This window comes from Hemiscyllium ocellatum, chromosome 26 (assembly GCF_020745735.1).
Source record: "Hemiscyllium ocellatum isolate sHemOce1 chromosome 26, sHemOce1.pat.X.cur, whole genome shotgun sequence".
Lineage (NCBI taxonomy): Eukaryota > Metazoa > Chordata > Chondrichthyes > Orectolobiformes > Hemiscylliidae > Hemiscyllium > Hemiscyllium ocellatum.
Window position 1 is genome coordinate 45,655,659 of NC_083426.1, and position 17,627 is coordinate 45,673,285.

At 41.8% G+C, this 17,627-nt stretch overlaps 1 protein-coding gene across 2 annotated transcripts in view; it reads right to left on the reverse strand.

Annotated features, from left to right (window-relative positions):
* Positions 1–17,627, reverse strand: part of ampd1 (adenosine monophosphate deaminase 1 (isoform M)) — a 55,893-nt gene that overhangs the window by 11,168 nt on the left and 27,098 nt on the right. For both annotated transcript variants that reach the window (XM_060845575.1, XM_060845576.1), the window contains 5 exons: positions 15,736–15,930; positions 8,555–8,686; positions 6,379–6,542; positions 5,100–5,226; positions 2,971–3,134 (listed from right to left, as the gene is read on the reverse strand). In XM_060845575.1, the coding sequence (XP_060701558.1) occupies positions 2,971–3,134; positions 5,100–5,226; positions 6,379–6,542; positions 8,555–8,686; positions 15,736–15,930 (782 nt within the window). The remainder of the gene's footprint in view (positions 1–2,970; positions 3,135–5,099; positions 5,227–6,378; positions 6,543–8,554; positions 8,687–15,735; positions 15,931–17,627) is intronic.

Below are 17,627 nucleotides of genomic sequence, written 5' to 3' on the forward strand. Positions count from 1 at the left end.
GAACCTATAAGGATATCATTTATCACTTTTGGCCAGGTAATACAGTCCCAATAATTCAGATACATTCCTGCTTCTCTTGTTCCCCATTGCTCCCCACCTCAGGATTCAGGTTAAAATAGCAGCTCGGGCCTCAGTGAAGTTTTCAAAATGGAACACCGCCACCTGGGGACTGAATGTCTTTGACATAGCAATTTAAAATTTAGTCAGCCAAACTGAAACGAGAAAGGAATTGGATAAATCCCTTAATTCATTTGAATTGGCTCACTTCCTTGCCAACCATCACTCAATTTAATTTATGTTGACACTTCGATTAAGTGGAGGTTGTGGTTTAGTGGTAATGTCACTGAGCTAATCACCCAGAATCCCAGGTTAATGTTCTGGGAATATGGGCTCAAATCACATTGTAGCACAAGGTCAAAAAAATGAATTCAATTAAAATCTTTATAACCATTGTCATCCAGCATATGTTTTTGGGTGGTAAAAACACTCCATGTAACAGCCAAGCTATAAATGGTCCTTACTCTAATGAGGGAGTTTTATTTCACAAGCATTTGTTCCAAAATGATTGTTAATGTGCATTTTTTAAAAACTCAGCAGTTTGCCTGGGACCAATGGATAGGCTGAGTTATACCAGTAAACCACGGGAACCCATTATCACTTAAAACATGAGTGACCACCTTCCAAGGATATGTCTGACATTTGGGTTAACACAAGGGTGAAAGTTCTTCCTTTTGAGCAATTTTGAAGAGAATTGTTACAGTGTACAAATCTCTTTGAGCGCTGGGATCTTTACTTATGTCTTCAGCGATTCAAGATTCTGTTTCAATTCATCATTCTACCATTTCCACACAATATGTACTCAGTGTTTAATCTGGAAATTCTAATAGAAACCAAAGTGGAATGGGGGAGATAGCGAAACACTGATGTGAAAATCAGCCAGAACAATATCCCAGGTGATGATATTCTGACACATTCCATCCTCAAATGCAAATACTGTCTCACACTGACCCACCTCAAAGAAAAATCATAAGAATTCTTCAATTATTATAATCAAATAAAGCCACATTCTAAAAGGTAGAATAATGAGGAAATCCTAAATCCATGTTCTTTTGGCAAGGTATCTATTTTTAATGTTGGGGGGAATGGAATTTAAGAATTATGTTTCTTAGGATTTGATAAGAGTAGGGATGAATGGTTTGTAAAGTGCTTAGATTAATCTGGCTACAGAGCAAAGGACATTTTGTTCCAGCAGAGTTCATGAAAATCAGTAACTGGTTAAAACCTCGTGTTCGCTAAACAATTCTTAACTAAGCTGGGTTTGTGGGATAGCTAAACAGAGAGTTCTAGATACAAAGACTCCAGGATTAAAAACATAATCAGGATTGCTCTGAGCCTGTGAAGCTATGATTAAGATGCTTGTGATTAACTGTGAGAGATTTGAAGATTAGATTCCCTACGGTGTGGAAACAGGCCCTTTGGCCCAACCAGTCTACACTGACCCTTTGAAGAGTAACCCACCCAGTCCCATTTCCCTCTGACTAATGCACCTAATGCTATGGGCAATTTAGCATGGCCAATTCACCTGGCCTGCGGGAGGAAACCCATGCAGACACAAAGAGAATGTGCAAACTTCACACAGCCAGTCGCCCGAGGCTGGAATTGAACCTGGGACCCTGATGTTGTGAGGCAGCAGTGCTAACCACTGAGCCACTGTGCCACCCAAAAGGGCAAACCTTTTTGGAAGTAAACAGAAGCCTAAGGAAATCATGTCCCTTTCATGAAGCATTGAAACAGTATTCAGGCCAAATAGTTAATTTTCCATCTATTGATGAATGTTTGACTCATGTTTTGTGGGCGTCAATGAAATAGGTGTGGAAGGAAGTTTGGTTTAGAAAATAAGTAACTATGTTTAATGTAATCAACACTTAGAGTGTAGTGGTTAATAGTAATGCTTCAATTTTTTGTGCAGTAAATTGTTTTGAGTTAAAACTTATAATTTCATTCATTTAGTAGATACCTGGGGTTATGGAATAAAAAACAAATTGCTCTGGGTCTAGTGTCACATATAGGCCAGACCAGATAAGGACAGCAAATTTCCTTCCATAAAAGGTATTGGGGAACTAATAGTCAAAGGGCTTTTGGATAGTCAGAGGTTTTTGGATAATTAGAGGCTTTGTCAACAACAAGAGAGCACAGGTTCAAGATGAGGGCAAGAAAGTGTAGGGAATGTGGGGAAAATCTTTCACGCAGAGGGCGGTGGGTGCCTGGAATGCACTGACAATGCAGGTGCTGGAAATAAACGCGTTAGCAAAGTTTAAGGTGCACTTTGATAGGCACGTGAACATGAGGCAAAACGAGGATTAGAAACCACACATGGGCATTACGTCATTGGTCTATATAAGGATTCAGAATTGTGTACGCTTGGTTGGCCAAAGGGCCTGTTCCTGTGCTGCATTGTACTGTATAACTAGATGGCATTTTACAATAATGAACATTGTCACAGTTGTTATTATTGATATTAGCTTCCAATTCCAGACTTACTCATTGAATTTAAACTTCACCAGCTTTTATGGTAGGAGTTGAACCCATATCCCCGCTCTTTTGGTCGCCTAGTAACATTATTGATGCATGACCATTGGGAATCAGTATAGATTTGGTAAGGGTAAAAGTAATGGGATATGGTGAAAGTTAAGAAAAGGACCAGCTCAAATCTACAGAGGGTGGAAAGGAGAAGGCCTAGAAAGCGCTGGAACAGTCATGTCTCGAGGTAACACATCATTACATTCCCACTTACTTCCACCTCTATCTCCTGCAAGATGGGCAATGTTACAGAGTTGGAAATAATTGGTAACGTAATGGTGTGTTGCTGTGAGCAATTAATCAATGCTCTCTGTGCACATAAATAGTCAACAAATGTAGCAGTACATTTCAGTCTCCTACTGCAGCTCATGCCTGGTGAAAGAGTTTTACCTTCGGAGGTTGTTGAGGACCATGATGTTGAGATACATATAGCAGAGATAGTAAGAATATGAAGGATTCTTTGGCATTGTCCATTCCTGGGGTTTGGGGCTCTTTAAGCAGAACATGTGGCCACTGTGTTTGGACTCATCATCAACACTGTCAAACCCGGTGATCTGGGAAAGGATGAGATGAAGTTCATTAGCCAGCATAAAATAATTATCAATCATATAGAATTCTCCACTTCAATAATAAAGACTTGCATTTACATGCTGCCTGAACCCCATCTATCCTAACCACACCAAGCCTCTTCATAACAAACCAATCACTTCGATGTAAAGAAAGCAAATCCAACATTTATATAGCAACTTCAGTGTCTTTATAGCCAAGCAAATATTTTAAAGTGTAGTCACTGTTATAATGTAGGCAATGTGGCAGGAAATTTACACACAGCAAGCTCCCACAAACAACAATGCAATAACAGTTGAATAATCTACTTTTGTTGATTGTCTACAACTCTTCTCTGTGCTTCTTTGGAATAGAAGCATGGGATCTTTTAAATCCATCAGAGAGACCGTATGATGGAAATGGTTTAATTTTGAATCCAAAACTCAATATCCTTTGTAATATTCCCTTAGGACTGCACTTTGAGTGCTGAAATTCATAGAATCCCTAGGCCATTCGACCAATCAGGTCCACACCAACCCTCCGAAGAGCATCCCACTCAGACCCACACCCCTACCTTATCCCTGTAACTCTGCATGTGCCATGGCTAATCCATCTCGCTTACACCTCCCTCGTCACTATGGACAATTTAGCATGGCCAATCCACCTAACTTGATCATCTATGGACTGTGGGAAGAAACCAGAGCACCTGGAGGAAACCCACACAGAGACGGGGACAATATGCAAACTCCACACAGAGGAGTTGTCCGAGGGTGGAATCAAATCCAGGTCCCTGGCATTGTGAGGCAGCAGTGCTAACCAATGAGCCACTGGTTGGGAAATGTGCTGACAATCAGGCGCACAGATGGTATTGCAAGCCCATCGGGTAATTAATTGCCTGGCATCAGGAGCATCGGTCCCTTTGCATTGAAGACCCTGCTTCCCACAGTGACCAGTCAGTTGGCCAACAGCATTTCAGTCTCAGCACTGCCACTGGATGTGGTGGATACTGCTGGTACTGCAACTCTCCAGATTAGTAGCAATGGAGGAAGACAGAAACAGAGCAAGGGCTTGCAAGGACCAACAAGGCAGGATCTGTCAAAGGAGCAGATTTGAGGGGTAGAGCTTGCCTCTATGGAGATAACGCAAGGGACAAAAGATGTCTGATCTGGAGGGCACACCCTCACCCACTCGCTGACCTCACATGGAGGCGACAAACTGCATTTGGCCTGTGCTGTACACTCCCTCCCCTTTTTAGCAGAAATATACATTAATCAGCTTTTTACGGGGCTCAGTTAACCTCAGGGTGGGGCAATAGTCCTTGACCATGCCTGCTCTGAGTGAATCCGAGGAAGCTGGGAAGTTGACAGGCACATTCTCCCGCCGTTTCCCCTCCTCTGATGTCGTCCTAGATCAGTTTTTGAGTTTGTGCTCGACATCCTGGTGAGGGACTTGAACTTGAATATGATCTTCTGGCTCAGAGCCACCGGTTGGGAAACGTGACTGTCTGCTCGTTGGCAGTGTATGTAGACAAATTCACAAAGTTTAATCCGCCAGACAACAATGACCTGCTAGTGTGCATGCAATTTGGTTCAGAGAGATGAACAATGCTCAGGACTTGTTTCATGTGAAACAATTTGACAGACAAACAGAGAAGCTGCCACACAACACGCTTGCTGCAATAATGGAATAACTGTCCCTGTGATGACATAGTAAAGGCTTCGAAATTGAGGAGAATCAGAAAGTTTTATAAGTAACAGTGCAGTGTATTTCAAAACTTCTGAGGTAACATTCACTTGGGTACAATATTGTTGGAGGTGGGGGTGGGGTGATAGACAAATGGGAGTTATCTTTATTTCTTTCATGAAATCAAATGAAGAGCTGCTGACTCTCCATCAGAGGCTTCTACCATCTACAATGTTACAGAGCCCTTGGAAAGGGCAACAGGTCTTACTGGTTTGGAGATCCTCACTCACATATTTCAGGAAGATGCTGAGCTTGATATTATCCTGAGGGTTCACCGTTGCTTCAAAGATTGGCATGAAGATGTTTTCAAGCATTTTTCCAAAGTGTGGGACGAAGTTTTGGGCTCTGAAAATATCACTTAAAAGTAAGAGTTAAAACAAAAATGATGAGAAACAAAGCAAGCAGATTTGGTACAAAAAAATTAAAATAGGTACAAATCAGCAGAAACTTCAGGACTTTAAGAAGCATTGGAGAAAGTTAGTAACCCCCCTCACTGTGCTGCAGACTGATTGCATTTTGCAATATCACCAATTTGGAACTGTCAAAATATTTCGAATATTGTTCCACGTTTTCCTTCACATGGGGAATCCTCTTCAGTTATTGTCCGTTTTCTGCCACCCAGACTTTCTCTCCAGTTTGAGAAGATGGTGGCAACCTTACTGAGCTAGCGTCCCAAAGGCCCAGGTTACTGCTTTAGGAACTAAGTGCGATTTAAGTTCAATTCATAAATAAATCTGGAATTGGAAACTGGTGACCGTGACAGTTATCTCAGTAATCTGACAGCTATTGTAGAATCCATCTGGTTCCCTAATGCCCCTTTAGGAATGAAAACTGCCAACTTTACCTAATTTGGCCTACATGTGACTTTAGACAGAGAGCTATGCTGCTGATCTTAACTGGGTTAGGCTCTGAATCTGAGCAAACTATCCGGTTCAAGGGCAATAAGCGATGGACGCAAAGGCTGGACTTGCCAGTAATTCCTATATCTTGTGAAAATAAAAGTACAATCAAGTGACTACCCAAGGTGTGGCAGCCTCACTATTGAGAACACTAATCCCAGCCTCCCATTGGCCTGATATTCCATGTTCAGAATTCCAAGATGATGGGACACCTTTCGTGAAAGTCTATTCTACACCACACTTCACTTCCCTCCCTCCTTTCCAAATCACACTGTTTTGGAGTTGACAAGAATGGATCAAAACAAGAAAACCAGACTTGACCTCCATTGAGTTATGCAGTTGTGGAACTCAGAGCTCAAATTGCCCAGAACTTACTGTTTAAATAAACCCTATAATTCGAACCGCAAACAAAAATTCAGGGACCATCAGAGAAACCTCAAGTTTCTAATTTACCTCGGCATCTCTCCTGCTTTGTAACCCTTCAGGGTGCCCTGTGGACACTCCATTCCCTTCAGTTTGCCATTCATCAGCAACCTGTCTCTATCAGAGTCTAGCCAACAACACAACTAAACTCTTAAGCCACTCATTTCTGGTTCAGCTTTTGACTTACTAAATTCTGGGAACCTGAATCATCCATTTCATTTTAGGAGAGAAGACCCTGTGCTTGATGAACCAAGATGCCAGCTTAGACCACTCATCTGGTGTCCGCCCATAAATGGACAAACGTGGCTCTGCGTGTTGGTACTTGGCATCTTCCAAATCTGATGCCACTTCCTGTAACAATACAGAGACAACATCAGTATGAGTGACAGCTATTGTGTTTCAGGACACTGTGAGAGTTAATGGTTTGGAGCAGAAACACACATTGATGTACCAAGAGTGGTTTCTGCCATTGAGTACCTCCAGTCGCAGTCATTTCCACAGCAGGGAGGAAAGACATTAATGACTGCGCTTTTAACCCAATCCTGCCAACAGGAAGCCATCACAAACAAGCACAACTTTTCCACCTTGTTTAGGATCATGGAATCACTGCAGTGCAGAAGAAAGCCATTCGGTCCATTGCGTCTGCACCAACCCTCTGAAGAGTATCCCATCCAGATCTACCCCTCCACCCCATCCCTGTGACTCTACATGGGGTTTTTCACCATGGCTAACCCATCTAACTTGCACATCCCTGGACACCAAAGGACAATTTTTGGCATGGCCAAACCACCCAACTTGCACATCTTTGGACATCTTCTTAATGTGAGTTTCCATCAAAGTTAGTGGGGAATGAAATTTGCATGGAATAAAATCTGGGCTTCTCACCAGGGGCGATAGGTTGAGCTTTATTCCCAGGAGGGAGTAGTTCAATTTGGGAAACCTGGTCAGCATGGACTATTTGGCCCTCAGGGTCTGGCTCCATGCTATATGACTCCATGAGCCAGTCATCCCAGCCTGGCCGCTTTCAGAAATCATCTGAATCTGTACATCAACTGGTTACCTTATCAAACAAACAGAATGAGGAACAGGGAAGATTGTCCAAATGTTGGAATTTAAGAATACACTGAAGAATTTCAAACCCAACTCAGACTCCAGGTTCACAGAGAATTGTAAGGTAATGAAATTTAAATGCAGAGAGGAGTACTAATTCCAGAGTAATTTTTGGACTCTGAGCAACATCAGTCGTCTTTTTGCAACTAAACAGAGAAAAGCTTGCCCACCAATTTTCATGAGGTAAATGCACCTCTAAAATTTAAGAATTTGGAGAAGAATTGGACGATTGGAAGATAGTTGTACTACAGATCAATATGGAGGATTATCTGTCTTTAAATTTCTATCCATTCCTCCTGATGACCAATTCACACTGGGCTGCTGATATCCAGCAGCTATCCCATACTTGCCCAAGAGATGCTCCTCCTTATATCAGCCTGACCATTGAGTGGTAATGGGCTATTTAACCCTGGGTGCCATCACAGATGACCTTCACACATTGGGGTAGAATGATAACTATCAGATTGGTCATGGAAGGTGATTGATTAATCAATGTTTAGTTGAGAGAGTCCCACTCTACATTTAAATTGAACTGGTAAACTGTTCACTCCTAAAGGGCTTTCTCAATACACTGTGCCGGATTCAGACCAGTGCAATATCGATGGCCCATTCTAGGGGGATAAGGAAGAGGAAGCTGCATGGAATTCTGGGTACCCATAAGGAGCAGAAGTATTCCTCTGGCATCCCCCAAAATAATTTACCAATTCTGTCTGTCCATTTGGTCCCTTTCAATCTCTGTGCCATTGAAACTGATCAGAGCAGCCACAATGCATCCAGTTCTGTTTCAAATTGGCAATCAGAATTATAGGTACATCATGTTACCCATCATTGCCCATAGATACCAACTTGGCCAAGTTTAAATCAGCCCCTTACAAGTAGGTTCTGGAAAGGTCCCAGGCAACTGCCAATTTACTACCTTAAACAGGAAAAGAAATTAAAAACACATACCTACGGGCCAGTTTGCTCAGTCTCAGTCCCCATCGCCAGCTCTGATGATCAGGCCTGGGAGCTGAGCTGAGAGTTGAAGGGTCTGCTGACGGTGTCGCCAGAAAGGAGGAGGGATATATAAAGAGGTCATAGTTCAAAGAGCAAAGAGTGTGGTAGCTTTCACAGACAGGAGGAGAGATGTCATATTGGCTCTGGAAGATGAGGTCATCAAAGTTTGATAATTTGGGAAACAGAGTGAGACTTAGAGTAGCAGAGGACACAGACATCGCTGTGGAAAGAAATCTATGAAATCGATACAACTTTACCTTTATGATGTGAGCAAAGTATTCTCCATCAATGGCATTCTCTGTCTTCAGGTAAAGATCACGGAGTTCACTGGCACCCACTGGATTGTACTTGGCATTAAACTTATCAAAGCGTTGGAAGGTCTGGCGGCCCTGATTAAAGGTAATATCAAACTTGTCAGTTCCTGCATTTTATATTCTACATTTATATTATTATTTGTTCTCCAGATGAGGACATCACTAACAAATTCAGCATTCATTGTCTGTCTCTAGTTGGTCTGATTGAATATGTTACTAAGCTTCTCTCTTGGGTGGTGTTGAGACTAGAGTCACATGCTGGTCAATCTAGGCAAAGATCTCTTCACTAAAGAACACGCCTGAACCAGTTGAGCCTTTATGGCAGTCTGCCAACCTTACTTCTCACTTTGTTGTAACCAGTGGACCAGACGTGAGTTGGTTATGCAATGCCAAGTCTGGGTCCCAAAATCTAATCTTCTGAACCTAAACACTAACTGTTATCAACAGCTGCTATAAACACAGCTCCCTTAGTCTCATGAGATGTAACTAAAATTCACCTTTTTAAAAAGGGATCACAATTTGTTGGATTCAATCCACTGAAATGACCCTAATCATTGCTTTTTATAGTTTTGGGCCTGTTTCCAATATTCATTAGGTATACATAACTATTAGCTTCATTCTTAAAAAGACACAGCCTGTTCATAATTGAATCATTTGCAAAGTCTGTATGTATTTAATAACCATGTACTTGACTTCCTTTCAAATGATTTGGAAGGCTCTTCCACTTTAAACATTATCCAAGTAACATTTATTTCTTCACAGTTACTGCGTGGACTGCTGAGCGCTTACACCTTCTGTGCCCATACTGGTCTGTTGTTTGCACAGAAAAAGTAACTGTTGTAGTACTCTCCTACACTGATAATTCCTGGAAGAATTAGGTGGAATTTGCAAACGTAATCACAGTGAAGCTTATAGCATTCACCATCATTGCACGGTAGTGAGCTCAGCAACATTCAGAGTTGCACTGCAGCTCGTAAGCATGCCAACTGATGTAGCTCCGGAGGCCTTGCGTTATCACTTATCAACATTCAGATTAAAATGGAAGACACAGTGATAGTAAGAAACTGGTCTGATTGCCCACCTGTGATGAATTGTTCTGACTGAAAAGTTCTCAGTCTAGTATTTCAAAGCATTAGGAGTCTCCTCCCATTTCACAAGCACTTCAGGATACTGGAACCAGAAGGAACTTTACCATCAGGCATGGGTAGGCTTTTCAACTTTCCAGGTAAAAACAATGACTGCAGATGCTGGAAACCAGATTCTGGGTCAGTGGTGCTGGAAGAGCACAGCAGTTCAGGCAGCATCCAGGGAGCAGCGAAATTGACATTTCGGGCAAAAGCCCTTCATCAGGAATAAAGGCAGTGAGCCTGAAGCATGGAGAGATAAGCTAGAGGAGGGTGGGGGTGGGGAGAAAGTAGCATAGAGTACAATAGATGAGTGGGGAAGGGGATGAAGATGACAGGTCAGGGAGGAGAGGGTGGAGTGGACTTGTCCTACCTGCCTAGCTCCTTTTCCACCTATCCACTCCACCCTCTCCTCCCTGACCTATCACCTTCATCCCCTCCCCCACTCATCTATTGTACTCTATGCTACTTTCTCCCCATCCCCACCCTCCTCTAGCTTATCTCTCCACGCTTCAGGCTCACTGCCTTTATTCCTGATGAAGGGCTTTTGCCCGAAATGTCGATTTTGCTGCTCCTCGGATGCTGCCTTTTCAACTTTCCAGCAGATCACTTCAATGGTTCCAATAAATGCAACAAGATTCATCAGATTTTTCAAATCTTCAGAATGACTTTAATAGGACATCAGGCTTTTTAAATGTTTTACTGTAAGTAACCTTTTAAACAAGATTTATGACATTTTAAATGTTTAATGCACATGGCTTTTTGAAGTAATTCATGTAACTTTTAAAAATATGCATAAATTTCAGATTTTGTACTCTGCAGTTGCCTGGGTGAGGGCAGCTCCAACAGTGTTCAAGAAGTTCAACACTAAGGAGCTGATTTGACTGGCACCCTATCCACCACCTTCAGCATTCACTCCCTTCACAATGGGGGTTAGTGGCAGCAGAGTGTACCATCTACAGGATATACTGCAGACACTCGCCTTTTATCGCACTTTCCAAACCCAGAGCTTTATCATCTAGAGCACAAGGGCAATAGATGCAGGACAATGCATCTACCTGTGAGTCCCCTCCAAACCGTACAACATCCTTATTTGGAATGTTCGTTCCTTCACTGTTGCTGGGTTAAAATCCTGGAATTCCGTCCCTAAGGGCATTATAGGTCAACCTACAGCACGTGGACTGCAGCAGTTCAAGAAAGCAGCTCTCCACCACCTTCTCAAGGGGCAACTAGGTACGGGTAACGATTACCAGCAAAATCCACATCCCCCCAAGTGAATAAAAAGAAAATCCCATTAGTTTTTGGTTTCAATTACTTTTTAAAATGACAAATGCTGGAGTCATTCGGTTTTGAAAGATATCATGCTTATTGCTTCCTGTCACAGCCCCATCGTCATCCTTTCGCTGTATGGCCACAGATTACTGCATGGATACACTGTGACCCACACCATGAGGCTATCACCCTCCTAGGTGCTGAATTCCTGAACCAGCATCACAGGAGGTAAGCTTGCAATTGAGGTCAAGATCAAATGCAAAAACCCTTTCTTCACCATTAATCATAAAATCCCAGTCAATATTTGATAAAAACAAAATGTGAATTGGTCACATCAGTGGCTCTAATAATGGGATCAGCTGTATTGTTGCATGCTGCCTGAACTGGAGGGCATGACTTACAAAGAAAGGTTGAAGAAGTTGGGCTTTTCTCATTGGAACAAAGAGGATGAGAGGTCACTTGACAGAGGTGTACAAGAAACATAAATAGAGTGGATAGCCAGAGACTATTTCCCAGAGCAGAAATGACTATCACAAGGGAGCATAATTTTAAGGTGATTGGAGGAAGGTATAGGGGAGATGTCAGAGGTAGGTTCTTTACACGGAGAGTGGTGGTGCATGGAATGCACTGCCAGCAGTGGTCATCGAGTCAGAGACATTAGGAACATTTAAGTGACTCTTTGATGGGCACATGGATGATCATAAAATGAAGGGTGTGTAACGTTAGTTCGATCTTACAGTAGGATAAAAGGTCAGCACAACATCGAGGGCCAAAAGGTCTACATTGTGCTGCACTGTTCTACGTTCTATGCTCTTTGTTTTATCAATTGTATCTCTGTGAAACATTGATTCTCATAGGAAGCAATGTCAAAACTGGATTAGGTTCCACTGGACCTTCATTAGTGGAAAAAGATTTAAACATTAGACCTGTACGCTCTAATTGCCAGCTATAAGTACCTTGAATACATTTGACACAGTCCAATTGTCACTCTTTAAGGTGTTTCAGTTTATTACAGTTTATGACAATAAGGACTTACATCATTATCTCAAAGGGATTTACAGGGAATGACGTACTCTTAAAACATGGCAGCCAATTTGTGCACACCAAACCCCTATGCACAACAATGTGATGAAGACTAGATATTCTGTTTCTGCTGATGTTAACTGACATTCCTCCAATCTGAAAAACAACTGCTTTACACGACTCTCTGTTTCCACTTACTCAGCCAATTGCATCTCCATGTTGTTACCATCCCTTTTTATTTGGTAAATAAATGGCAAACCTGGTACGTGATATGTTGTTTTGGAAGTCCATGGGCTTCCATGGTTTGGAGGTGATCAAGTCCAATGCACCTGTAGATCGCCATATGCTGAATACTGAAAATTCAGAGTAGAACCTTATAAATAATGTGAGTGATGGCAAGATTAGTGCCAGAATCGTCCAACAAATCTGGTGAGGCCTATACATCTAAGAGGTATGAGGGTGAGTTTCTTACAAGGCAGTAAGAGATTCTTATTTGTCAATGCCTTGTTAACTGGACTTCCAAAAAGGATCGATTTAGTAGCAATGACTAAAACATGGTTACAAGGAAACCAGGTCTGGGAATTGAAAATCCAAGGGTACTCAACATTTCCAAAAGATAGACTGAAAGGAAAAGGAGGTGATGTAGCTTTGCTGGTAAAGAAAGGGATCAGTATTGTCATGAGAAATGACATAAACATGGAAGGCCAAGCTGTGGAATCAGTCTGGATAGAAATAAAAAGTAGCAAAGGGAAGAAATACTTGGTTGGAGTAATCTTTAGGTCCCCAAACAATAGCTCTGCAGTGGGGCACTGCGTAAATCAGGAAATATTAGAGCTTGCAAGGAAGGTACAGCAACAATCTTGGGTGATTTTAACATGCACATGGATTGGAAGAATCAAATTTGACAGGAAAATCTTGAGGCAAATTTCATTGAATGTATTAGTGATTTTATTCTTGGAGCAGTATGTTGTGGAACCAACCAGGAAGCAGCCTTGGTATTGTGGTATTGGGTATCTGGATTTGGTATTGTGTAATGAGGAGAGACTAATTGATGATGTCATAGTTAAGGATCCTCTAGAGAGTAGTGACCATAGTATGATCAAATTCAAAATTCAGTTTGGGGGTGAGAAAGTGGAGTCCCATACTAGTGTTCTAGAATTAGACAAAGGAAATTACATCAGCATGAGGACAGATTAGGCCCAAGTAGATTGGGCTGGAAGGCTAAAAGGTAAGACAGCCGATAAGCAGTGGCAGTTGTTTAAGGAGCTGCTCAATTCCTCACTACTAAAATATATCCCAGTGAGAAAGAGAGATGGTAAGGGGAGTAAAAAAGATCTAAGTATAAAGAAAACTAAGATATACCATATTGCAAAGGCCAGTTGTAGGCTGGAAGACTGGGAAACTTTCAAAAATAAACAAAGGGATAATAAAAAAATTAATAAAAAGAGCTAAGGTAAATTACAAAAGAAAACTAGCACAAAAATATCAAGAAGGATAGTAAACGCTGCTATAGGTATATGAAAGAGATGAGAGTCGCTAATGTGAATGTTAGTCCTTTGCAAAATAAAACCAGAGAGTTATAGTAGGGAACACTGGAATGATAGTGATGCTGAATCAATACTTTTCTTCAGTTTTCATGTTTGAGGTCAATAGTACCATTCCTGCTAGAATAGACAAGTCAGGGGCAATAGAAAGGATAGAGTTTAGAACAATCAACATTGACAGGGAAAAGGTACTCAGCAAACTATTAAAATTGATGGTAGGCAAGTCCCCCCGTGCCTGATGGCCTAAATCCTAAGGTATTAAAGGAAGTGGCAGTGGAGATAGTGATTAATTTGTTACAATGTTCCAAATTTCCCTGTAGATGGGAAAGGTTCCAGTGGAGTGCAAAAATGCTAATCCTTATTTAAAAAGGCAGGGAGGCAATATATGGGAAATAATAGACCAGTTAGTTTAATATCTGTTGTTGGGAAGCATTAGAATCAATTACTAGGAAGCAATATCAGGACATTTGGAAAGTCAAAACACTAACCATCAGAGTCAGCACGGTTTTACGAAGAGCAAGTCATGTTTGACTAATTTGCTAGAGTTCTTTGAAGATGTAATAAGCAAAGCAAATAATGAGGATCTTGCAGATGTAATATATCTGGACTTACAGAAGGCATTTGATAAGGTGCCTCACGAAAGGTTAATTCATAAGGTTGTATCATAAGGGATTGGGGTAATTTATTAGCTTGGATGGTTACTGGCTGATGGACAGAAGACAGAGAGTTGGGATAAATGTTTTTTTTCTGGATGGCAAGAGTAACTAATGAGGGCCACAGGGTTTGATCCTTGGGCCCCAACTATTTACATTCTACATTAACAACCTGGATACAGGGTAGAAAGCTCTCTGGCCAAATTTGTGGAAGACACAAAAATAGGTGGGATGGTAAATTGCAATGAAGAAATAAAAACCTTACAAATGGATATAAATAGGTTAGGAGAGTGGGCTAAAATGTGGCAGATGGAGTTTAATGTGCATAAGTGTGAGGTTATGCATTTGGTTGAAAAATGGGAAAGCGGCAAATTATCAAGACGGGGAGAGACTTTGGAATGCTCTGGTGCAGAGGGATCTGGGTATCCTCGTTCATGAGTCACAGGAAGCTAACATGCAGGTACAGCAGATAATAAAGAAAAGGAGTGGTATGTTGGCTTTTATAGCTAAAGGATTGGTAAGGAAGTATTGTTGCAACTATACAAGGCATTGGTGAGACCTCATCTGGAGTATTGTGCATAGTTTTGGTCCCCTTATTTGAGTGAAGATTGGAGGCAGTTCAGAGGATGTTCACTAGATTGGTCCAAGAGATGAGGGGTTTGTCGAATGAAGAGAGATAGAGCAGTTTAGGCTGTACTCTCTGGAACTTAGAAGAATGAGGGAAGATCAAATTGAGGTATTCAAGACAATAAAAGGCGTAAATGAAATAAATATGGAGTGGATGCTTCCTCTTGTGCGAAATTCTAGGATGAGAGGTCACCGTCTTAGGGTAACAGGTAGCAAATTCAAAACAGAGTTGAAGAGAAACTATTTCTCCCAAAGGGTTGTGGATCTGTGGAATTCGCTACCCCAAAGTGCAGTGGATGCTGGGACAGTGAGTAAACTTAAGTAGGAGTTAGACAGTTTTTAATTGGTAATGGGTTGAAAGGATAGGGAGAGAAGGCAGGAAAATGGGGGTGAGAAGCATATCAGCCACGATCGAATAGTGGAGCAGACTCGATGGGCTGAATGGTCTATGTCTGTTCCTATATCTTATGAACTTATAAACCTATGAACTTATGCCTCCACATCAGTTGCATTGTTACTGTTACTTCATTACAGAAAATCAAGCAAGTTAGTAAATAGCTTCAGAAACACAAAGAGTTGTCTAGTAAAATGCCACCTCCAAAGGAAACACAAAGGTAGTGTCCATGAAGGATAGATCATGTCCAAAAGAAGCCAAGTTCCACAACAGAGCTTGGACAGCTTGCTCTCTAAGGCCCCTGCCTTAGCCATTCACTCTCAAAAGTACTCACCCAGGGTAAATTCCACATTCCAACCACTCACAAGTGATTGGTGCACAGGGGGAGTCAATCATAAGTATAGCCTTCTGTCTTGTATCCTTCCTCCTAACCCACACTCCATCAAACACACATGGGAAGACCTGAACTGTAACTGAGCCCACTTACTGCGTGCACATCCAATGAATCAACTGTCAGATCATAGGCATTCAGTTTCAGCTTATCAAAGAGCTCTTTCAAGGTTAGCTTCTTGTCCTTGGAAGTCCAGACGATGCGATCTGAATCAACCCTCGAGGACTTCTTAATGAAGCGTAGGAGATGTTTCTGATTCATGCAGGCTGCTGCGTGGATGTGTGTATCAACCTGAAAAGAGAGGAAGTAAAAATAGGCAATTGTTAGACTTTCTGTCATGTGTTAAAGTTTGAAGGTCACAGTGCACAATATCTGCAAGGCCTAAAAGGGTGAAGAAATGGATGTCAATTTAGAAATTAGCTGGTACCTTTTTCTTAGAAAACTTGACATAATGGTTTGAAGTGATGACTTGATGAAACATGAGTGGAGTAGGAGAATGACTGTGCAATATTTGCAGCAGAGCTAGTGATTTCTGCATCAGAACAAGGGGCCATCCACCCCTCAATGGTCTTTGTGTCAAGGAGGCTCATGAAGAAATGCTGTCCAGTATGCACTCTGTTCGAGGTTGGAATGGATTATTGAGGTTGTAGGCTTGCAGAATGGCAGGGGCAAAGGCTGGAGTCGGGGACAAGAATGTGGGACTTGTTATGGGGGCAGTGTACTCATGTTTAACTGGACAGAATGGCACTTTTTTAAGAATGTGGAATTCCAGACGGGCAGCCTCAAACACAGAGAACGTAAAAGGAGCAAAAGTAAACCATTTTGCCTATATTACAGCTGATTTAATTATAATTTCAAGTTCTCTTTCCTGCCTGCACCCTATAACCCTTCAGTATTTGCTTAATCAAAATCAGTTTAACTCAACCTTCAGTATGCTTGATGATCCAACCCACGCTGCTCACTGAAGAGAAGAATAATAATATAGAAAAGAGGTGTGATGAGATTGAACTTTAGGTTGCCAGTGCCCATGTGGATACCATCCCTACACACAGAACATCACCAATTGGCAACAATCTGCACATTAAAGAGAGGCACAGCCAAGCATTGAGGAGACAGAATCTCTAGAGGGGTTCTGAGCTAAAAATCGCAGGTTGGGACAAAAAAAAAACATAGATAGAGCTACTCTGGTAATGATTGGTAACGATTGGATTTGTAACTGTGTAACAATTGAGATTTACAAGTGAGGTAAGGTATTAAAGGGAACCATGAAGCCAACCAAATGTCACAAAAATGCAGAAGACGATGAGGAGGAATTATGTCACAGATATAGAGGATGCTGTTTGTGATTTTGGTTCATACTGTTGCAGTAGTCAAGTAGTAGTGGAAAGCTGATTAGGCAATTTATGATGCTTGAGGAGATGCCACTGTTTGGTTGTCAAGTGGAGCCTGATTGGTACCAATCGCTACCTCAACCTCATGCAGTATATGTGTTATTCTGTTGTGGTTCTGTTCACCGAGCTGGGAATTTGTGTTGCAGACGTTTTGTCCCCTGTCTAGGTGACATCCTCAGTGCTTGGGAGCCTCCTGTGAAGCGCTTCTGTGATCTTTCCTCCGGCATTTATAGTGGTTTGAATCTGCCGCTTCCGGTTGTCAGTTCCAGTTGTCCGTTGCAGTGATCGGTATATTGGGTCCAAGTCGATGTGCTTATTGATTGAATCTGTGGATGAGTGCCATGCCTCTAGGAATTCCCTGGCTGTTCTCTGTTTGGCTTGTCCTATAATAGTAGTGTTGTCCCAGTCGAACTCATGTTGCTTGTCATCTGCGTGTGTGGCTAGTAAGGATAACTGGTCGTGTCGTTTCGTGGCTAGTTGGTGTTCATGGATGCGGATCATTAGCTGTCTTCCTGTTTGTCCTATGTAGTGTTTTGTGCAGCACTTGCATGGGAGTTTGTACATTACACTGGTTTTGCTCATGCTGGGTATCGGGTC